Here is a 22,678-nt window from a genome sequence, read left to right on the forward strand (position 1 = left end):
AGCTTTGAATACAGTCTTCACTAAAGATAGAATAAGAATGGCTAATGAGCACATGAAAAGATGTTCAACATCATTAGTCATTAGGGAATGCAAATTAAAGCCACAATAAGATACTATTTTACATCCACTAGAATGGCCATACTAAAAATATAGTAACAAATATTTGTGGGGAGATGGAGAAACGGGAACTTTCATTCATCGCTGGTGGGAGTGTAAAGTGGGACAGCCAGTTTGAAACACACTTTGGCAGTTTCTTAAGAAGTTATACATAAATTTACCATACAACCCAGCAATTCTTCACTCCTAGGTATCAACCCAGACAAATGAAAACATATGTCCACACAAAGATTTGCATAAAAGTGTTCGGAGCAGCATATTGTATGACTCCATTTATATGAAGTGTCCAGAAAAGGCAAATCTAAAGAGACAGAAAAGAGATTAGTGACTGCAACAAGGGAACAAATACTGACTGCAAACACCACAGGCGATCTTAAGAGACTGATGGAAATGTTCTAAATCTGGATTATGATCATGGTTGTACAACTGGGTAAATTGACTTTAAATTACCGAGAACAGGTGAAATCCACTTAAAATGAGTGAAATTTATAGCATGTAAATTATACCTCAATACAATTATTTTTAAAAATGACATTTGTACAATGTTAGTCATTCTGATATTGTAAGAGCAAAAGATTGGAATCAACCAAATTGTCCATTGATAGAAGACTGGTTAAATATATTATATGGGATCTGTACAAAGCAGGTACACTAAGAAAAAAAGAATCTCCTTCAAATACTAGTATGAAATGATTTTCAGGTTTTATTAGGTGAAAAGTACAAGAAGTATATTATGATAACATTTGTGTGAAAATAGGGGAAGGGAGAATAATGTGTACTTAAGAATTTGCTTATGTATGCCTAGAATACCCCTGATACATATAATACTTTATCTTGTAAGGATATATAAGAAATTAGTACACTGTAAAATGATTATGAATCAATAAAAATGTAAAAAAAAAAAAAAAAAAAAGAAATTAGTATTATTGTTTGCTTCTGGAGAAGGCACCTGGGTGGCTAGGGATGGAAGTGGAAGGAAACCCTTCACTGAATATTTGAACCATGTGAACTATGACTTATACACAAAGTAAATAAAAATTAAAACTTAAAAATTATATTCAAATACAAAGTAAATAAAAATTAAAACTTAAAAAATTATATTCAAAAGTTTATTTGACCTTTTCATTTTTCTCTTACAGAAAAATTACTTCCGGTAGGTGGCGCTCCCGAAACACCATACATGTTTTTACTCTTATTTTGAGAAAAAAACAAATTTGCTCTGATGGCCTTTCTTCTCCATTTGTCACCTCTGGGAACCTTGAGTATAGATTTAGGGCTGAAATTCTCTCTGCTAGGACTGCGCCAAAACATATTGCTTTGTTTCTAAGAACTGATCAGTAGAGAAAACACCTGGATTGAAAAAAGAACAACTGCAAATGGTTCAGAAAACCAAATATTGCTTGGGTTCCTGATTGACACTTCTGGTTGATTGAATCAGAACTTCTGATCGATCGATTGATTGATTGGGAGGTTAACATAGGCCAGTGGTTCTTAACTAAGGGCAATTTTGCCCCTGAGGGGACACTTGCAGTATCTAGAGATATTTTTGCTGTCACAACTGGACAACTGGCATCTGGTAGGCATCTGCTGCTAAAAACCCTACAATGCAGGAGAGTCCCCCCACTACAAGGAATTATCAATCAGCCTCCTATCCCCATCCTTATAACTGCTTGGGGAAGGGAGATAGACTTGGCAGCCGGTAGTGCAAAGCACTTTCTTAACTGGTATAGAAGGACACACCTGCTCTGAGTCCTGGGCTCAATTTTTCCTCAAATTGTTTCCTTGAAGATGGCTGTATTGGTCATCTTCTCGTTCCTTAAGGGGCTAAAAAAGGACAGAACAGTGATAAGCTCATTTCCCCTCATCCTCTGTGAGTTAATTTGATACATATTTATTGTGTGCTTTTTATGCTCAAGTATTTGGAGTGGTTGCTTCATGGTCCTGGGGGTGGAAAAGGACAAGCAGGTGGAGGCTCTGTATCTAGTTTCTCTGTGTGGCCCTCTCAGTGTGTTCTTCAGCTTTTTCTCACTAGATCCTGACCTCAGTCTCTCTCAATGACCTTAGTCTCTCTCAACCCTTCTTTTTATTTCATCCATTCTACCCAAATGGCTAAGGATGCCATCATCTGGTAGGTCCTAAGCAGTTTCTTATCTGCATAGTAACTTCCAAATAACTTGCCACCTGACCCCCAAATTTTACCACTACTAACTAGCAATGTCTCTTTCATTCCACATTCCCTTACCTGGTAGAGCTGGTCATTGGACAACAGTGTCTGCTTGTCTGAAGCTGCACAAAAAATAAACAAAATATACATATACGCAAGATAGAATGGATAATAAATTGGATTATAGTCACACAGTGCAGTATTAAATATCAATAGGAATTAGAGTTCGTACTGTATGAGCCTATTTACATAAGGAACAAAGCCAGGCAAAATTAATCAATGTTAGAAGTCAGGATAGTGGTCACTTTTGGGACCAAGTGGAGACTGGACATGACCACACTGTTAATTCTCTTTCTTAAACTTGGTGCTGGATTTATGTGTGTGTTTCTTTTGAGTTATATGTATGTGATTCATACACTTTTCTCTATGTAGGTTTTTCTCCAATAAAGAGTTTTTAGAAAGCACAGAGGACAAATCAGAGAAAGCTGGCTCTTGAGACAGGCAAATATGCTGTGAAAACACCAAGAGTCCTTTTCTCTTGCCTACAGAGCCAGTGCCTCACCCAGCCATGCTCATCAGTAGCACGTGCCAACTCAGTCTCTTCTATTGGGTCTGTTTTGGTAGGAAGGAAGCTGAGGGTCCCAGGTGGTCTCATCTCTCATCTAAGAACATTCTTTTACCTCTTGACTGGTGAACTCCATCCTGTCCAGCAATAAAGTAGACCCCAACAGCAAGGAGGAAAATGCTGATGATTTCCGCGAAGATAAAGCCAGACACGGTGGCTGAACTCAGCTCAATGCAATTCTGACACACTGTGGGGGAAGGGAGGGACAGGCATCCTTCAGGTTGTGAAAGTTGTTCTGGGTTTTTTTCTCCTGCCCATCAGCAGTGATGCCTTTGTCTAGGGCAGCAGGCTGCTTGCTCTGTGATTGGTATGGCAAGGGAATTGCCTGAGAAGATCTTTGGACTAAGAACTCAGTGCTTTTTGATGTTCCTCTGTCCTCCAGGAGTCTTGGGGAAGCCCATGTAGTCCTACTACCAATAACTATTTAAATAAAAGGAAGACTACATCCTTTTCTCTGTGCTCAACTGCCTTCCACACTTTGCTGCTTCTCACCTTATAATGTCCCCTGCCTCCTCTACCCACTCAAACTCGGTTTTTACAAACTGCTGACTGCTCCAATCTGTAGGGCCTACCCAAAAGTGAGCCAGGCCTTGCAGAACTGGCTAAGCTTTTTCAAGAAGTTGGGGGAACTGCCTTGTTAAATTAAAAAAGAAGTAAGCTGAGATTAAGAAAACTGGCTCTTACATCACTGTTTAGCATCTCTTTCCATACTCATCCCAGACAAGAAGCTCACCAGAACAGCAAGTACTGCTTAATTTCACACAAGCAAATCTGAAGGGATACGTACTTCTATAATATATTTGGAGTCGTTTTGATGTGGCCTTTGATCCTTCACACCAATATATCCCTCGAGGGTCCTTGGTACTGCTCCCTAGATTCCAAATATTTTTACTTGCAATTGAAGAACTTATTTCCTTCCCATCTTTAAACCATCTGATATTGTCTCCCACATTACAAGTCAGAAGTACTGAACCATCTTCTCGATTGTCATCCACTTCTACTAAATGTGTTCCTGAAAAAAGGAAATGCCTGTTAAGGATCTTGCCTCCAAAATTTTCCCTGCCTCAGGAGAAGACTATTAGAGCAGTGTTTCTTAATCTTTAATGTGGACAGGAATCACATGGAGATCTAGCTGGAATTTCAGGTTCTATTCAATAGTTCTGGGGAGGGACTGAGATTCTGGATTTCTAACATGCTCTCAGGTGATCCCAAGGCTGTTGGCTCATAGGTCATACTTTGAGTAGTACCTAGGGTACTACTGTTAGGGTCCTTTTTCTCCTCCAAGAATTAGAAAATTGTTTAGCTACAGGAAAGCTGCAAGAAGGATCAAGCCTGGCCACTGATTTGGTTGACAATGGAGAGGTCTGCTGTTTATCATTCATCATCCCATCCCGTCTAAGCTGTTCACTTGCTCCTATAGGACTACTGTTGTGGGAAGCCATATTTCCATGAATTTCCTCAGAGATTTTTTTTAATAGTCTTTAGTGTTTTTTAATTTAATTTAATTTAATTTTTGTGGAGGGGAGGTAATTGGTTTTATTTATTTATTTGTCAGAGGTACTGGAGTTGGAACCCAGGACCTTGTGCATGCTAAGCATGCACTCTACCACTGAGTTACACCCTGCCCCCTTCTCAGAGTTTGAGCATAGAAAGAAGCCATCTCCCCTACCGTTTTCTGACTGGGCCATAGTACCTGTAGAGACAGAAGAGGGACAGAATCAGCTGGGCATCGAGTCAATCAGATCCCCTGAAGTATCATTTCCATGGTCATTTGAGGCCAAGGTGGAGAGAGATCCTAACCCATGTGACAGTATCTATACCTGTTTCTCTGGATTGCAGCCTATATCACCAAATTGAATTTAGGGTGTGGTCTAATAAAGAATTTGTCTGGTCTTTGTCTTGGGTTGCTGGGAGAAGAGTTTCTAAACCCTTAGAATTTCATGAATGATAGGATTGCCTTTGTGATTCTTGGCTGGTCCTTGGACCACATGAGTTTATGCTAATGATATGACTCAGGATGAGACTGGTCAAGACCAATCCTGTGATTAGCGAGCTGTGATTTGAGCCCTAGGAGGGAAAGAGGACAGGAGATTGAGTTCAGTCTTATGACTAATGATTCAGTCAATCATGCCTGGGTAATGAAACCCCAATAAAAACTCAGTGGTGCTTCCTAGTTGGTGAACATGTCAATGTGCCAGGAGGGTGATGTAGTCTAATTCCACAAGGAGAGGGCATGGAAGCTCTGTGTTCAGGACCTTCCCAGACCTCACCCTATGTATCTCTTCATCTGACTAGATCTGATTTTATTTCTTAATAAAACTGTAGTAATAAGTATAGGACTTTTTCAAGTTCTGTGAGTTGTTCTAGCAAATTATCAAACCTGAGGGGATTCCTAGGAACCCTTCAGATTTGCAGCCAGTTCAACAGAAGTGTGAGTGTTCTGGGGATCCCTGAACTTGTGCCTAGCATTTCAAGTGGAGGCAGTCATACTGGGAATTGTGCCCTTAACCTGTGGGATCTGATGCTAACTCTGCATGGTTACAGGCAACACCCTTATGTATACATCTCAGTGCCTGTACAACGCGGAAGACTCTGATTCTGTAACAGCTAAAGCCCTAACAAAGATTGGGTGTGCATTAGGTAAAGTCTTTGAGAGCTGAGTTACTTCTAAAATCTTCAACCGTGGTGATCCATTTCTTGTGGAAATCCTTAGTGCTCCAAAGGAGTTAGCCATTAACTATGCCTCAGATCTGTCTCAAAACTCAGAGTAGTAGAATTGCATGGTAGAAATACTATAGAGAACTAGCACTGGGATTAAATTCAGTTGGATTTAATCCAGTCATTTACCAAGCACTATTATGTGCCTGACATGATTAAGCAGTGTGGAAGAAAACAATGGTATTACAAAGAACCAGTTTCTGCTCCTGTAGAGTTTATAGTGAAGTGGAAAAAGTAAACACAAATGTAATTAATATAATAAAACTTAGAATATAATTTAGTACTTATATAAATGCATATGAAAGAGGTAGAAGCTATTGATTTCGCCCAAGGGTGAGGGACAGGGAAAGCTTTACAGAGAAGGTGGCATTTGACTCTGCCTTGAAGGATGAGTAGGAATTCACTAGACAGAGAAAGGCATTCCAGATAGAAAGAACAGCTGAACAAAGACACAGTCTTGGAAAAGGACAAGAGAGGTGTGGCTCGAGGTGGAGTGTGTGATGGGGAGAGATGGGGCATAGATCAAAGCATGATGGAAATAGTTGGAAGGAGTCAGCTTTCTTAGAACTTCACACAAGGTTGAACTGTTTATGAACAGCACCCAGTGCAGTGCCTAGAAGATGGCAGGAGCTCTATATATTTTGAAGGAATGAATGAACGAATAGATGGGTTAGGGTTAAGATTAGGATCTCACCCATATTTTTTGGCCACTTGACCAAATGACCCACCCACTGAGTGAATGCTTTGTAGACCTACTCCTAACCCCAGCTCTGAGTTAAGGAACACATATCTTTTCTCTTTAGGTTCCTGGCCTGTGCCCTTTGGGCTACATTCATACCTAAAATGGCGGCATCCGGATCCTCTCTCAAGCCAGTAAAATCCTCTGTTTTGATTTCTTAAGAGACAAGAACCCCATCTCTCCCATGGAACACTGCTTCTCTCTAGCAGAGAGCAGTAAGAAGCTTCATTTTTGCCCTTCCTTCTCTGAACTTTAGGATGACAACTCAGGGTTAGGGATCCCAATATTCTTGTCTCTCTATTGGTGGCTTCTTCCTTTGAGCCCTTCTCTAGGCTATCAGATCCCCTAGGAGGTTCTTACCTTGAAAAAGAGTGATAGCCAGGATGAGGCCAGCCAGATGCTTCCCCTGCTCCATATCAGTCTCTGTGCTTGCCCCGCAGAAGCTCTGAGCAGCCCCTAGCAGCCAGGCAGCCTGTGCTAGCAGCTAGCCTGGCTCCGCCCAGCACCCTTTCAGCTGAGGCGCTGGTGAGAAGGCAAGAACCCAGAGCCTCCACCCTCTGCTTCAAGCATGTGCAGCGGTGGGGGGTGGGGGTGGGGTCAGGAGGACTGCAGGTGCAGAGGTCTATTGCTTTTCCGTTAAGGAGAGGATCATGGGGGTTGATGGGAAGGGGGCAGGAGAGTGTGCTGGATTCCCATCTCAGAGAGTCAGCTTGCACAGAGAGCACCTTGGGTGCTGGGCAGCGGGTAGCCTGGGCCCCTTTCTTCATGAGGAAGATAACCATCTCCACCACCGTTTGTTGCTAGATTTCAGACAGTTGTTGCCTGTTGCTAGTTGGTATTAGAACTGATGAATTTAGATGAGAACTCTTAGGTGCTCAGGGCTGGAGCTCTGAACAGAAAGCCACCTCAGTCTAGGGATTTTTCACTGCTCTTTTGAGATGAGATCATTAAAGAGGTGCCTGCTTGGAAAGGAATATGTAGGACAATTACAACAAGACAAGCCATGTATCCGCAGGGACTAGGGCCTCAGCTGAGGTCTGAGGATCTCAGACCCCTCAGCCACTCAGTGAATCAACAAAAATGTACAGAGCTCTCATTCCGTGCCAGGCACAAGCCATATACTGATATGCTGGGGACACAGAAGCCAGCAAGACACATACAATCTCTGCCCCCAGTTAAATTACAGTCCAACCTCAGCAGTGAAGACAGTTTTGGATCTCCATAGCTCAGAGGGAGAAAGTCCATTTGTCTCCTGGGATGGCTCCATTATGCTTGTGAGTTAATCATATTGCTATTAATAATTCTCTCTTATTGAGCACATATGATGTGTCAGGCACCATGCAAACATTCTGTTCAAATCCTTATCATGATACTGAGGGAAATTGGCTTTGAAAAATACCATGACTGGTCCAGGCCCAGCAGATAGGCAGTATGGCAGCCAGGATGCAAATTTCTTTTTAGGGGGCTCCCAAAGCTCAACTTCCCACTGATAAGAAGCTACTTAGTCTGGTATCCCAGGCTGCCCAAGGAGGACCTTGGGCAGGGTCCTAAGAAAGACCAGGAATATGGGAACCTAGCTGGCATGGTTTATGGGATGGGGCACCCAGGTTCTCTCAAGGGTTTTGAGAAGTGGCAGTTTTTAGATGGTGAGTAAATAAAGTGATGTTGCTGACAGGAACTCTGAATTTCTTGTTTTTCATCAGTGACTCAGGAAAGGACACCCTAAATTTCTGTTTGCTACCTAGAAGTCCAGGCAACCTTTTCCATATTCTCTGCTTCTACCTTCTACCCCACCCTGAGCTCTGAGCTCAGAGAAAGAGCGATTTGCAACTGCTTTCTTTCTACCCCGCCCCCAGCCTCCACTTAGCCTGCAGTCTCCCATCACCCACAGCGGAATGCAAAGAAATTGGCGTCTTCTAGTTTCTCCCCCACCCTTTACTTTTTCCGGTACCCGTGAGTCAGTTGGGGGAGGGCAGCTCTCGCCCTGGCTGATGGTTCTGTGACCTGCGTCTGTCTACTGGATGAATTCTGCTAGAAGATGGAACACAGCAGGTTTCTGGCTGGCTTGATCCTGACTGCCCTTCTCTCCCAAGGTAAGGCTTCTCTGGGTGGGAGGTCCTTGAAGAAGGACCTGAGAGGGACATTAGCACCTGGAGTAAGATCCACTTGAAAATCCTTCTCAATGCGAGCTTCAATTCACCAGGCGGGTTTGTCAAGGAGGGCAGTGTTGGGATGTAGCATAGGGGTCTAGGAAACAGGCTCTTGGCTTTGATGGACTCCAGCTAGGGGTGCATCTTGGCCGTGAAAGTCTCTCTGAAGACCTTAGGCCAGAGATCTGTAGGAAGTGTTGTAGTAGTGTGCATCTGAGCCTAAGGTTGGTAATGGGAGCACTATTCCTTCTAAGGCCTCTGGGATCCAGGACTCTTGGTCATTTGGCCATCATTTATGTTACCACTTGGGGCCATGGCTCAGCACTTAGGGGGATGATTTAAGGGAAAAGTTAAATTGAGGCTGAACAGAAGGGAGGGCAGATTTGGGGTAAAAGAACAATCAACTTATTCTGGTTTGCCTGATCTTAAAACTGATAGTCCTATGTTCCAGGAATTCCCTCAACCCCAGGCAAACTGGTATGAATGATTACCCTAGTAGTCAGCTTTTTTGGGACATCCAGGATTTCCATTAGAAATGGATCCTCAAGGAAGACATGACTTTACAATGTGAAGCATCTGATGTACACGTGTCTCCCTGAGAATACATGCATATTCTTCTGACTGGCTACAGAGGCACGAGAAACAGCTATCCTGGGGGTTTTCTAGAGGATGCTCATCTATCCAAATTGGTAATTGACTATGAAACTCACAGAGAATGTAGATTCCACTTTTCCCTGGGATTGGAGATACAGATTCCAGCGCCTCTGCGGGCCGTGGAGATGCTCTCAGTCAAAGCAATTCAGTGGATCTAGAAAGGTGTTGTGCATACCTCTAGCCCTTAAACTCCCCTACAAGACTTGACTTGTGTGGCACCCAAGCATGGATTCAATAAAAAAAAAATTTTCCCCCATTCCCTAAGAAGGATAGAACAACTAAAAATCTTTACATGGGATTTGCCCTCGGTCTCTTTCTGGACTCCTGGGCTGGTAATTCATATAAGCTTTCCCCCTACTTCTAACCATCAGTGGCCCTGGGAAAGGCTCTAGTAGTGAGAGTCCCACTCCCTTGGGAGTGACTGGGGCAAGGGCAGAGGGAGAGGGAAGAGGATGAGAAGTTGAAATGGGAGTGTTGCAGGTGGCTGGGAAATAGAATTGGAAGTTTTCTTGGAGAAAAAATGTGGACATCTCCAACTGAGGACGGTTCTTCTGCTTTCCCTATCTCTTGAGTGTTTCAGTAGTCTGGACTCTCCTCCTACTTCTAATCAGTGGTCTGAACACATTTCCAGGAAGTTTCTTGGATCAAACTGGTTCCATGGTTTCCTCCTTTGCTCCATGTCCATGAGGACCTGGCCTCTCTTGTACTGCATTCTTGTGTCCTTCCTGGCCCCTGAAGTTCATGCAGAGTCTGCTGAAGCCTTTCTTTTGTGACTTCCATCTTTCTCACTAGAAGCCATGAACTGTTCTAGACCTAGAAAGTGGCTCTTCTTGAGTATGGGCCTCAGCAGAACAAGGGATCTGGTGTTGACCAAGTTGCTGGCTCTAATCGTGGTATTTTTTTCCTTAGTGAGCCCCTTCGAGATAGATTTGAAGGAACTTGAGGACAAAGTATTTTTGAGCTGCAATACCAGCATCATAAGGCTAGAGGGAACAACAGGAACACCGGCCTCAGATACTAAGAGTCTGGATTTGGGAAAACGCATGCAGGACCCACGAGGAGTGTACATGTGCAACGCAACAGATGATCGAAAGAGCAAAGAGACTACTCTGCAAGTATATTTTCGAAGTATGTGCCTCCTGGACCCTTTGAGTTGAAATGGTTGGGGCCTCTAGATATGGGAACTTTCTAGCTGGAGGGGGATGTGGTGTGCCAATCTGTTCTCTAAACAAACTGGGTTGCTCTTGTAATGGTATGAATCAGATTTTGGAGCCCTCAGAGTGGGAACGAGCTTTATGGTGAAAGAGCAATAGGAAAAATACTGCTTATGATGCAAGCAGCAGGGGCTTGGTTGGGGGAAGGTTTGGCCTACTGCTTTATTTAAGTTCCTGAAGAGCTGAGACTACTTCTTGGCTCTCCTCAGGGATTTCTTGGGCAGAAGGTTAGAGGTGGATGTAGCAAGGCTCTCAGGAGCTCTTTCTCCAAGATTGGGTCTTGGCATGAGAGATCCTGGGGCAGCCCTAAGAGGCAGAGATGGTTCCTTGGTCTTGAAGACTCTTCATCTCTCCTCTCACTTCCCTTCCGCACACAGTGTGCCAGAACTGTGTGGAACTGGACTCAGCCACCCTGGCAGGTATTATCATCACCGACATCATTGCCACTCTGCTGCTTGCTGTGGGAGTCTACTGCTTTGCTGGACACGAGACTGGAAGGGTCTCTGGGGGTAAGTGGAAGGGACAGAGCATGTGTGTGTTGTGGATGTGAGTGTGTATCTGCTAAGGAATGGGGCTGGTGGTGCCTTGTGACCCATCTGGGAGTCACTCTTGCAATCTCTTAAGGACTCCTACAACTGGTTATTAGCAGAGGTTGTGACCCATTTAGTTCATACAGATGTCTGAGGGTGTGACCAGCTGTAGTACCCCTGCAGTGTTCACGGGGTCTCACTGTCCCATCTTCCTAGACCCCTGTTGACTCTCTTTCCCTGGTTCTTCTAGCTGCTGACACTCAAGCTTTGTTGAGGAATGACCAGCTCTATCAGGTAAGCCCTGAGGGGAAAAAGGTGAGAATGGGAGAGGAGTGAGTGGGGATGGAGAGCCTGACATTAGGTGCAATGGGTGTGTGAGGGTCCTAGTGGGGAATTCCTCACTGGGGAGTCTGGAAAGGCTAGGCATGAGCTCTCATCTGCGGGACCTGCTGGGGTTCTCACTAGGAGAGTCCTGATCCTGCCTCATTGTTCCCCCTTCTCATCTCTCAGCCCCTTCAAGGTCACAATGATGCTCAGTACAGTCGTCTTGGTGAGAACTGGGCACGGAACAGGCGAACCTGAGGCTCGTGGCTTCTAGGCGCATCGGTTATCGGCTGTACCTTCTCTCCTTGCTCAACCAAGAAAGATGTCCTCCTTCACTCAGCAGGTGCCTGGACTTCTGAAGGCTTCTGGGCAAAGCGTGGGAGTTGTCCTGACTTGGCTGGGTCCTTGCCCAACCCAGCCACCTGCGTCCTTCCTTCACTCCTTCCCTTCCTCTGCCCCACATAGATGGTGCAATAGGCAGTCTCCCACCATATCCTGGCCCACTGGTGCTTCTGGCCTGGTGGGCTCCCTGGGTTCAGGATCAGCCTCTTGGCTCTAGTCCCCTATTACAACCCTTCCACAGCATTGACTTTCTCACCATAGTGGAGGGTGGGCTGCTGTGTTTAGGGACCCAGCCACACAGAAGTTTCCATGACATTGTGAATGAAGGTGGCAGAGACATTAAGGGACCTGGGATCACTTCTTATCAAGGCTCCGAGTGCATATGACAAAGTCCCACTTCTGCTAAGGGGCTGGCTTTGGCTTTATGACCCCCATGGAGTGTTAGCCACTACCTACAAGGAGGTCTCAGGGGAAGCCCCTTCAGTATCCTTTTCCCCTATGTAGAAGGTACCATTCTATTTTCTTCACCCAGAACCTGTCCTTGCTCTGCTCCTGCCTTCTGCATGATAAACTGACATCAGAAACCCTTCATCAATTAAAACACATTGTCCTTCTCCACCCACCTGGAAAGCTGGAGTCTGAGACTGGATAGGGGCTTGGGATATTTTCAATAGATGTCATCTTCAGCCAGTGGGTTAGTGGTGGTTCTGAAACTTTGAGATTTATTAAAAATATAGACACTCGGGTCCCTTTTGGGGCACTTTTGGGTGTCCAGGTGATTCTGAAGCAGCCCTAACTCAGAGAATCTCTAGAAGATTTACAGGAAGAATTGAAGCCACTTACTCTTTTGTGTGCTTTATGTCCATTCCTGTCTACCATGGGTAGGAACTCCTATTTTTGTTTTCTGAGAGTAATTCAGTGAACTTCAGAAGTTTAATGAGTGGGACTTTCTTAGACCAGGGTTCCCAAAGGAGAAAAGAATTAACAACCACATCAGCCAGAGATCTGGATAATTCTGCCCACTATCTCCTCGAGGTATACATAGACCCTAAGTTTGTTAGAGACAGAATGAACTTCCAATTCATACATGCTTCATTCATGGTTATGATTGATTCCTACCCTTTATATCCCTACTACTGCAGTCCTCCTAGCCCTAGACCCAACTTTCACCCTGGGTGCCTCCACCTTGAGCAGCCCTTCCACAGCTTGTATTGCACCAATGCTTGTACCCTTCCCACGCCCTGCTCACTTCCTTTGACCCTGTGCTCTCATATGCCCTTACATCCCCCTATGCTGCTCACCAGTTCTCCACATTGGCTGCACATTGGAATCTCCTGGGTAGCTTTCAAAGTACTGATGGCGGGGGTGCCACCCCCAGAGATTCTGATTATATTGGGCTGGAACATCAGGACTTGTAAAACTGCCTATAGTGATTCTAATGTGAAGCCAAAGTTGAGAAATTCTACCCTTCACCTGAGCCCTTCTGGAATCTTGGGTCCCTTCAGCTCTCATTTTTTTTGTGCTTTTAAAATACTCCTCATCTGCAAAATGGAGCCAGGGGAGCACCTACATCACAGGGTCCTTGAAGAAATGGACAGTGCAGAGAAAGTCCTATGAAGGGGGTCTAGGTCAATAAATGATCTCATCTCCTCCCCCTCCAAATAAATAAAATAAAATAAAATAAAATAAAATAAAATAAAATAAAATAAAATAAAATACAGCTTTACTGGAGCCAATTGACATGAATAAACTGCATATATTTAAAGTGTAAAATTTGATAAATTTTGGCATATGTGCACACTTGTGAAACATCACAGTTGATAGTTATGAACCTACCCAACATCCTGAACAATTGTGCCCTTTTGTGTGCAGTCTCTCCCTCCTTCTCCTTATCCTCCAACCCTCCAGGCAACCACTGAAATGCTTTCTGTCATTATAGATTAGTTTCCATTTTTCTTGAGTTTTATATGAATGAAATGATATGTACCCTTTTTTGATCTAGCTTCTTATGCTCAGCATAATTATTTTGAAATTCATCCATTTTGTTGCATCTATCAATGGTTCATTCCTTTTTAATGTTCAGTAGTATTCCATTGTATGGATATACCACCTGTTGTTTATCCATTCACCTCTTGATTGTCTTTTGAGTATTTCCTGGTTTTGGCTGTTACAAATTAAGCTGCTATGAATATTCATATATGTCTTTATATAAATCATATACACCAGGACATATGTTTTTATTTTTATTGGATAAATACTCAAGAGTAAGATGGCTGGGATGCAACTCTTAAAGTAGTTTGGTTATTCTAGGTCCTTTGCAGTCCTCTGTGAATTAGATTCTATTACTACAAAACGCCTTCTGAGGTTTTGGTGAGGATTGCATTGAATTTATAGACCATTTGGGGGAGAACTGACATCCTAATGATACTGAGTCTTCCAATTCATGAATATGTCTTTTGCCAGATTTATCCCTAAGTGTGTATGGTATTTTTAAAAATTCCATTTCCAATTGTTCATTGAAAGTACATAGAAATACAATTACTTTTTGTATATTGATCTTCTACCCTGGAAACTTCCTAAACTCATTTATTAATTCTAGCAGCTTTTTTTTTTTTTTGGTAGATCGCATTAGATTAGATTTTCTCCATAGAAGATCATGTTGTTTGTGAATAAAGACAGTTTTTAATTTCCAACATTTCCATTTCCAACCTGGATGTGTTTTACTTCTGTTTCTTGGCTTATTGCACTGCTAGAACCTCCAGTACAATGTTGAGCCGAAGTGGAGAAAGGACCTCCTTGTCTTATTTGTGACCTTAGGAGGAAAGCATTGTCTTTCATCATTAAGTATGATGTTGGCTGTAGGTTTTGTTAGATGCCATCTAGTAGGTTGAGGTCATTTCCTTCTCTTTCTAGTTTGCTGAGAATTTTTAGCAAAAATAGTTGTTGAGGGTTGTCACGTGCTTCTTCTGCAGCCATTGAGTTGATTATATGGTTTTACTTTTTTTTGTCTGTTAATATGGTAAATTACATTGGCGGCATGATTTGTTAAACCAATCCTGTATTCCTGAAATAAACTGTACTTGGTCATTATGTATTATTCTTTTTATATATTACTAGATTAAATTTACTAAAATTTTGTGAAGAATTTTTGCATTTTTTCATAAGGAATATTTGTCTGCAACTTTCTTTTCTTGTAATGTCTTTTGTCTGGTTTTGATATCAGGGTATATTAGTCAGGGTTCTCCAGAGAAACAGAAACAGTAGGATGTACATATATATATGCACAGAAAGACAAGATAGAAGAGAGAGATTTATTTTAAGAATTCAGCTCATGCAATTGTGAGGCTGGCAAGTCCAAAATCTGCAGGGTGGGTTGGCAGGCTGGAGACCCAGGGAAGGGTTGACGTTGCAGGTTGAGCCCAAAGGCAGTCTACAGGCAGAGAGAGCTCCCTCTTCCTCAAAGGACTTCAGTCTATTTATTCTTAAGGCCTTCACTGATTGGGTGAGGCTCACCTATAATATAGAAGGTAATCTGCTTTCCTCAAAGTCTACTGACTTAAATGTTTTTATCAAATCACACAATGTGAGAGTTGTGGGTTAAGTTTTATTTAGGACAAAATGAGGACTATAACGTGGGAGACAGCATCTCAGATAGCTGTGAGGAGCTGCTCTGAAGTGGCGGGGGGAACTCAGTATTAGATATGATTACAGTGAAGTGGGGTATGTGCAGTCAAGCACGCATTTAGGCAGAGGCTTGCAGCTAGTCACAAGGAGCAGATGTCACCATTAATTATTTTAGTGCTTTTCTAGATATGAGGAGACACAAGAATTTGGGCTCATAAGACCTCCTGAAAATATCTAACTAGCTGTAAGTCTGTTCTGCCAGTTTTCCCAGAGCACAGAACGCCTCATTCCTGGTCTCCACCCTGAAATCCTTTCAGGGAGGTTTGGAGGTCAGTGGCTGCAGCAGATCATGATTAAATCCAAGCAGGGGCAGATGACAAGTGCCAATTTTTAGTTGGCAGTGTTAATCTCAGCTGAAAAATACCTTCACAACACAATCCAGATATGTTTGACCAACTACCTGGGTATTGTGACTCAGCCAAGTTGACGTATATAATTAACCACTACACAGGATAAATTTGGTCTCTTTGGAATGAGTTGGAAGTAGTCTCTCTTCACGTTTCTGAAAAGGCTTGTATAGAATTAGTATTATTTCTCCATTAAATGCTTGGTAGATTTCACTGAAAAAAATATATGTATAGTTATGTATGTGTATAATTGAATCGCTTTGCTGTACCCCTGAAATTAACATTGTAGATCAACTACACTTCAAAAAAAATGTTTAGTAGATTTCACCAAGGAAACCATCTTGGTCTGAAGTTTTCTTTGTGGAAAGATCTTTAACTCTCAATTCAATTTATTTAACAGCTAAAGGGATATTTTATTTATCTATTTCATCTCCAGTGAGTGGACAACGTTCTCCTTTGTCTTCAAATTCTATTCACCCTTCCCTTCAAGTCCCAGATCAGGTCTTTCCTCCTCCATGGAGACTTCCTCCACCACCTCAGCCTTATCAGTTCCTCCTGGGAACCCTGGCAGCACTGTCTGTTGCACCCATAGGCTTAATCACATTTGTTCTGTTACTGTTTAACTTTTTGCATACTTGGCCACTCATATAATTGTAAGCTCCTTGAAGACAGGAACTGTTTGCATCCTCTTAGTACTTACCCCAGTTCTGGTCTGCCACGTGAGTGATTAGAAAAGTACTCATGGAAGGAACACCTAAGCAATTAAATACAGAGTTTTAAAGCCAGGAAAACAGCATTTTTAACGATCACCGTTGGCACTGGGTAGCTGTTCAGAGCGTTGGAGTTGGGACAGCTGTGGCTGCTAATTCCAGCTCTGTGCCTCACTAACTGTGCAACTTAGGTGAACGAATTAACATCTTTGAGCCCCTGTATCTTCATCTGTAAAATGAGGAAAACAACATCTACCTTGTCGAGGTCGTTTAAATGAAATGCAGGTGCTAAGTGCAATTTCTAGAGCATATACGTGCTTCCTAAATGTTAGATATTATTGCTTTCATCATGCTGACCCACACCTCCCTTGACTGGTACCATCAAATATACCTGGGACAGAACTGCACCACCCCCCAAATCCCGGGGCCAGTCTGCTGATCAGAAGCTAGTGATGATGGTCAACGTCACAGAGACTCCTTTTGAGCTTAAGTGTTGAGTGCTTACAGGGAAAGAAGTAGCTTCAAAAGGGACCAAAATATAGCAACTGTAGCCACAAGACCAAAGCTGAATGTGTACAGTGTGTGGGGGGCTGCTAAGGACAAATGGCTTTTTCAGTCATGGTCACACTCTTAAATAGTCCTGTGGTCAGCAGGGAGGTTTCTGAGTGCAGAGAGGGAGAGAAGAGAGCCCGCTGATTTGAGCTGGGCTGAGAGGTCCTCAACACTCTGACCTTTTCTCTCTGCAAGTTGAGTGTGTGCTCTGGGAGACCAAGAAAGAAGCCCTCCCACACCCTCCTCTGCTGCTGCAGCACCCATCACCCCACATAGAGCGCAGCCCACATCCTGGCCGCTAAACCACAGCTGCTTCTGGCTGCAGGCTGCTGCCTCTCGCAGTGCAGAAGGAGAAGCTGGCTCCTTCCCCCACCTCCCCAGCCCAGGCTCAGCGGAGGCGCTTCCTTTTTGAGGCAGCTTGTGGAAATGTGTCCCCCACCTCCCCTTGCACCTTCACCTCCTCTCCTCTGTCTGCATTTTAAGGCCTCCATTTCTGTCTCACCCATTTTCTGAACTGACTACTCCATCAGGGACCCATCGGGTACTCTCCACCATCTTTGATGTTTCTCCAAAAGATGTTAATAAAATGATGGATCATTTCCTTGTTCTATTTTTTTCTCTTTCTTTCTCTTCTTTCCTCCTTTCCTTCCTTTCTCCTTCCCTCCCTTTCTCTCTCCTTCTCTTTTTCTGTTTGATTTATTCCCAGATGCTCTCTCCAAAGACAGCTTCAGATAACACCTGCTTCAGCTGTGAAAACAGGTAGTACTTGCATTTGGGATGCTGGGAATATAGTCAAGGGGAGGGAGGACCAGTGATCTCAGGAAACAAGGCAGCCTCTAAGGGCCTCCCAGAAAATAGGGACGGCAACTCTTTTAGCCAAATACACTTTATTTCTTTCCTCTCTCAGCTGAGAAGGAGGTTAGCACATTCAAGGAGATGCAAATGGCCATCTAGGAGCCTGCAGCAGAGACCAGGAGGGAGGGAGCACAGGGCTAGCTCTGGGTCAGGGTCTGTGAACAGGGCAAAACATCTGCCAATATTTACCCAGTTCATTCCCACAGAGGGTCACCTAGGAGAGAGCTAGAAACATAGAAGGGTTGATGGAACAGTCAGGATGGGGTTCCTTCTACACAGGAAAAGGAGGGAACTGATGGGAGAAGTAACATCCACTGGGGAAGGAAGGAATTTGGGGTGGTGGTGGCGAAGAACAGAAATAAATATCCTGACAAGATGGCAGCCCAGGCGTGAGGGGTGAGCATCGATGATGCTTCAAAGGATAATGAAGCAGCAATATGCTTAGACTGGGTGCCAGCAGGGAAGGCAGGAAGGAGGCAGTTGGAGGCAAGGCTGCAGGGTGTGAGTTCGCCACAAGGCAGAGGAACAATCCTCCTGTGGGGTCCAAGATTTGTCCAGGGAGCAGGGAGTAGCAGGTCTGGAGGGAGCCAGACCTGTGTCACTGGGAGACAGTGTCTTCAGGGAACTGTCAGATGCCTCTCTGATTCAGGCCAGAATATAGGTCCCGCTGGCCTTTCCGGATGGGCTGTGGGTAGAATAGAAATCGGGTGGTCAGCAGCGTGGGGAGAAGTATTTCCTGAGAAAGAAGGGCCTCTGAAGATCTAGCTTTAGTGCAATGAAAAGAACTTTGGGCTGGGAGTCAAGAGGCAGACTTGACTGGTAAGAGATTTGATCTGGTCACACAGCTGTGAGCCTCAGCTTTCCCATCTCAAAAATGAGAAACTAAAGACCCACCTTTCAGGGCTTTTATCAGAATTAAATGGAGTCACCTGTGCGAAAGTGACTATTGCTTGCTTGGCCGGTGCTCAATAAACAATTGTTGAGTTTGTCCAGGTGTGATATTCAAAATACTTAATGGTAGTGCAGACACACCAACCAATCAGAACAATCCTGGTGGCTCTCTGCTATGCCAGGCATTAACTCTTTATTGCCAAATCAAGAGGCGGTCCATTGGGGGAGAGGCTGTGACATCTGGCAGTGTATGATGGCGGAGGGGGAAGCTTGGGGCTATTTACCAGTGAAATATTTTCATATTTCAACAACTGGTAGGACTGTGCTGGGGCATGCTGGTGGGACATCAGTCATGAGTTTCTTGCTCTAGAGTTTGCGTGTATGGTATTTCCCATGGCTGTCTCCCAGCTAATGAATAGGACTGAGAAAGAGGAGCGGCACCTTGACCTCCACCCTGACCACTCCGTGGTGGCAGAAGCCCTGTTGCCTTTAAGATGACCCTGTTCTACCATGACAGAGGCAGAGGTGGGCACATGGTGGGATGTTCTGGAGCCCTGAGGGAGGGGCTGTGCAGTGTCTGCCAGGCCAGGTGGGCAGTCCCACCTGTCCCCTTCTCCCCTGGGCAGATCCCTCCCCCGACTCTATCCCTTGTTACCTCATAGTCTGGATTCGGAACAGGTGGTGGCCTCTCCCTGTTTTGTCCTGCAGAGGAGGGAGGGGAAGCAGTCATTTCCATGAGGAAAGACCAATCGTGAGAATGAGACCCAGATCAAGGACGGCGAGCTCTCCTCTACCTCTCCCCTTCCCTATTTCAGCTGCCTTTTCTCTTTGCTCTCTTTCATCCCATCTCTAATGACCCCTACACTGTTCTTATCATTCTGCGACCTCAGCTCAAGGTCCTTCCATTATTTCCTTTCCCACATTGGCGGTAGGGCAGGGAAAGGGCAGGAACTAATGTCTCAAGGTCTCTCTCCCCAAAGACTGGGGAGTGGAGTCTGATTGCTCCAGAACAGTGACAGGCATTTGAGGAAGCCCATCCTGTTAATAAACTTTTTTGCACTTTTCTAGGGTGGGAAGTCAGGAATGATCTGAAATGGGACACTCTCTGTCGCAATCTTGGCAACACCACGAACCTTCTACAGCAGCTGTCTTGACCTAGCCTGGACCTGCCACCCCTCCTGGCCCGAGGTGGACATCTCCCTTGGCCAAAATCTCCTCCGTGGTCTTACCCCTGGGCCTGCCGCCAGCACCTGCTCCCCTTGTCACAGGCTTGGCCTTGACCTTTCTTCTCTTGCTCCAGTAATACACCAGCAGCAGCAAGCCCAGAGTGACGCAGATGTCGACTATGATGATTGTGGCCACTGCCGTGAGATCCACCTCCACACAGTTCTCACACACTGCAGGGGGATGGGAAATGCGGGAAGAAGAACGGAAATCACCCAGAGAGGAAGACACAGGGAGGGAGGGTATAGCTCAAGTGGTAGAGCGCATGCTTAGCATGCACGAGGTCCTGGGTTCAATCCCCAGTACCTCCTCCAAAAATAAATAAATAGACCCAATCACCTCCCCCTCATAAAACAAAACAAAACAGCAAAAAAACCAAAAAAAAAAAAAACCAAAAAAAAAAACGAAGACACAGGACACTGGAGATGAGGAAGGAACAAATGAAGGTAATTCTCCCTTCAATACTCACATGCTGTGTGGCTCCAGACAGTCCTGGGAATGAGTGTAGGAGGAGCAAAAAGATGCCAGGGGATTGTGAGTTGGGTTAGGGGAAATACTGAGAATGCCCTTTTGAAATGGTCCTCCCTAAAGAGTCTAGAAGTGATTGCTCTGAAGACCTATATTACCTCTTGCTTTCAGGTAGATCCTATGACTCTCCTCCTTCCTTATGTAGCAGGTATAATAACCACTGTTCTCCATTTCTGAAAAATTATCCAGTAACAGGTGCTTCTCATAAGCGTCAGCTATTTTTTTATTATTCTTTTCCCAAGTTACTGTTTCAGAATCCTCAGGGCACGTCAGCTCTACTCTGTTTCCAGAGATGGAGACTTTATATGCTGGGAGATGGGAGAGAAGAGAAGGGAAGTTAAAGGGAGAAACCAGTAAGATTTCAGAAAAGGAAAACTGGTAGCAAAAGAACCAAACAAATGCAGAAAGTCATCTGTCATCCTCAATCTTAGAGTTTCTTGTCAAAAGGGAACTTTGTAGGCTAGAGGGTTTGAAAGGGGAGATCTGTAAATGGGGCACTAGATAATTTTTTGAAGGTGACTTCAGAGTTTAGGCATGAACATGGAGACTTGGAAGGGGAGGATAGAAATAAAACCTATAAAAGTCCCTATTTGGAATGTTTCTAAAATGGGAGTTGGCAACGTGATGTTGGAAGGACCTCAGTTCTTGGGGTTAATCTTCCTCAGTCAATTGCTTCTCCACTACCACCAACTTGCCTCCTCAGATAGGACAAACAGAAAAGACTGATCAACTTACTTTTCAGTATATTTGTAACTTCATCTGAAAATGAAAAAAGGAAAGAATAGTAAGAAAATAATCTTGCTTTATATTTAAATTATAAGTAAAAATTTTCATGTGGTACTAGAAACTATCACCAAGAATTCCCAAAGAGGTCCCATTTTTCATGGAGCCCTAAACCTTAACAGTGAGGTATGTACTTAGCCTATGAGATCATGCTTGTAGATGCAATCAGATACAACAAATTGAGAATGTACCAGCATATGCTTCTAGACCTAGGTCCACTAAAGCTCAGAAAGACTTAAAATCCTAAAGCTGAAAAATTCTAGAAGTCTTCAAGCTTATTCTCTTGGATTAGCAAGAACCATCTGCCAGGTAGATATGAAAGTGTCTACTCAGAGATAAAGACCTTCACATTTTTGAATCACTAATTCTTGGGCTCACCTGTTTTTCATTGTTCAGAAGTTCTTTCTTAAAACTAACAGAATTCCACATAGCAGAGATTGTATATCTTTCTTCAAACTCCATACCACTTTTCTGTTATTGCCCTTAAACTGTGTGAAGCACTATATACATTTTAAGGAAATAGTTCTCCCAATAGAAAGTGGCTTTATTTTAAATTATATCTGAGTATAATCAACTCTCAATGAAGTGTTTTAGAGGGAGGAACTAGGGGACAACTGAAATCTATGAATATAATTTGGGGATCTGCCAAATTCCCACAGCAGGCAGTTTCGTCCTGGGAAGTGGGGCTGGGTGCATCCTTATTTCCTGGAAGACTTGTGGCTGGGATGCTGGGCAGCACTAGGCTATGCTCAAGTGTAGATATGGCAGCTGAAAGAGAGGAGAGGCAGCCGTGCAGAGAAAACCCTCTCTGTTGGGGCTGTTTTGCTACAGTGTGATATTGGGGAGAGAACACCGGACTGCGTCAGAAGCCCCGTGTTTGAATCCCAGATCTGCATTAGGCTGTGTGACCAAGGGAAAACCATTTAACTTCTCTGAGCTTCAGTTTCTTCATCTGGGAAATGGAGCTAAAACACATACCTCACAGGGTATTTGTGAGAATTAAATGATTTTTGAAGGTGAAAATTGATGGCACGTAGCAGATGCTCAGGAAAAATGTTAGTCACTTTCTTCCTTTCCTTCTGGGGGTCTGGCTACCACGGAGGACAGAACTGAGTTCCAACCCACATGCTTAGGCAGCTCTCCAGCTCAGATCATATGGAGTGTAAACAGGTCATTCTCTAGAGTCATCTATCTGCTAATGATCAGAAGCTGAGTATAATGACAATAGATAGTTGATAATATTTTTTCTGAGGGGGGAGGTGATTAGGTTTATTTATTTAGTTAGTTATTTTAATGGCGGTACTGAGGATTGAACCCAGGACCTCACACATGCTAAGCATGTACTCTAACCCCTGGGCTATCCCTTCTCCCAAGATGATAATATTTTGACTTAGACATACTTTTTTAGCACTGCTATTTCTGAGAAATATTACACTAGAAATCAAAAATGAAATAATTTAAAAGTAAATAGACGTTTCACTCTGCTTGGTGTGTTTGTTTGGAAAAAAAAAAAGACAATTGCTCACA

The 22,678-nt window shown here is 43.8% G+C and overlaps 3 protein-coding genes across 5 annotated transcripts in view; 1 reads left to right on the forward strand and 2 right to left on the reverse strand.

The window, feature by feature from the left end:
• Positions 1 to 281: 281 nt before the first annotated feature.
• CD3G (CD3 gamma subunit of T-cell receptor complex) lies at positions 282 to 6,880 on the reverse strand. 2 transcript variants are annotated; one of them, XM_015242192.3, is made up of 7 exons: positions 6,724 to 6,880; positions 4,576 to 4,599; positions 3,694 to 3,918; positions 2,962 to 3,093; positions 2,360 to 2,403; positions 1,858 to 1,941; positions 282 to 418 (listed from the first exon to the last, which is right to left on the reverse strand). In XM_015242192.3, exons 1-6 carry the CDS (start codon positions 6,776 to 6,778, stop codon positions 1,876 to 1,878), a joined length of 546 nt encoding a protein of 181 aa, XP_015097678.2. In that variant the 5' UTR covers positions 6,779 to 6,880; the 3' UTR covers positions 282 to 418; positions 1,858 to 1,875. The 2 variants fall into 2 exon arrangements, with proteins under 2 accessions (XP_015097678.2, XP_072809879.1); XM_072953778.1 differs by lacking the exon at positions 4,576 to 4,599 and having other exon boundaries at positions 6,724 to 6,857.
• A 1,444-nt stretch (positions 6,881 to 8,324) lies between these two features.
• On the forward strand, positions 8,325 to 14,716 carry CD3D (CD3 delta subunit of T-cell receptor complex). The gene is made up of 5 exons (XM_072953777.1): positions 8,325 to 8,456; positions 10,077 to 10,295; positions 10,759 to 10,890; positions 11,162 to 11,205; positions 11,422 to 14,716. Exons 1-5 carry the CDS (start codon positions 8,402 to 8,404, stop codon positions 11,491 to 11,493), a joined length of 522 nt encoding a protein of 173 aa, XP_072809878.1. The 5' UTR covers positions 8,325 to 8,401; the 3' UTR covers positions 11,494 to 14,716.
• Positions 14,717 to 17,740: 3,024 nt separating this feature from the next.
• CD3E (CD3 epsilon subunit of T-cell receptor complex) overlaps positions 17,741 to 22,678 on the reverse strand; it is a 43,057-nt gene continuing 38,119 nt past the window's right edge. For both annotated transcript variants that reach the window (XM_072954025.1, XM_072954024.1), the window contains 5 exons: positions 21,104 to 21,127; positions 20,467 to 20,676; positions 19,846 to 20,013; positions 19,272 to 19,318; positions 17,741 to 18,410 (listed from right to left, as the gene is read on the reverse strand). In XM_072954025.1, the coding sequence (XP_072810126.1) occupies positions 18,354 to 18,410; positions 19,272 to 19,318; positions 19,846 to 20,013; positions 20,467 to 20,676; positions 21,104 to 21,127 (506 nt within the window). In that variant the 3' untranslated portion in view covers positions 17,741 to 18,353. The remainder of the gene's footprint in view (positions 18,411 to 19,271; positions 19,319 to 19,845; positions 20,014 to 20,466; positions 20,677 to 21,103; positions 21,128 to 22,678) is intronic.

Source organism: Vicugna pacos, chromosome 33, assembly GCF_048564905.1.
Source record: "Vicugna pacos chromosome 33, VicPac4, whole genome shotgun sequence".
In the NCBI taxonomy this organism is placed as follows: domain Eukaryota; kingdom Metazoa; phylum Chordata; class Mammalia; order Artiodactyla; family Camelidae; genus Vicugna; species Vicugna pacos.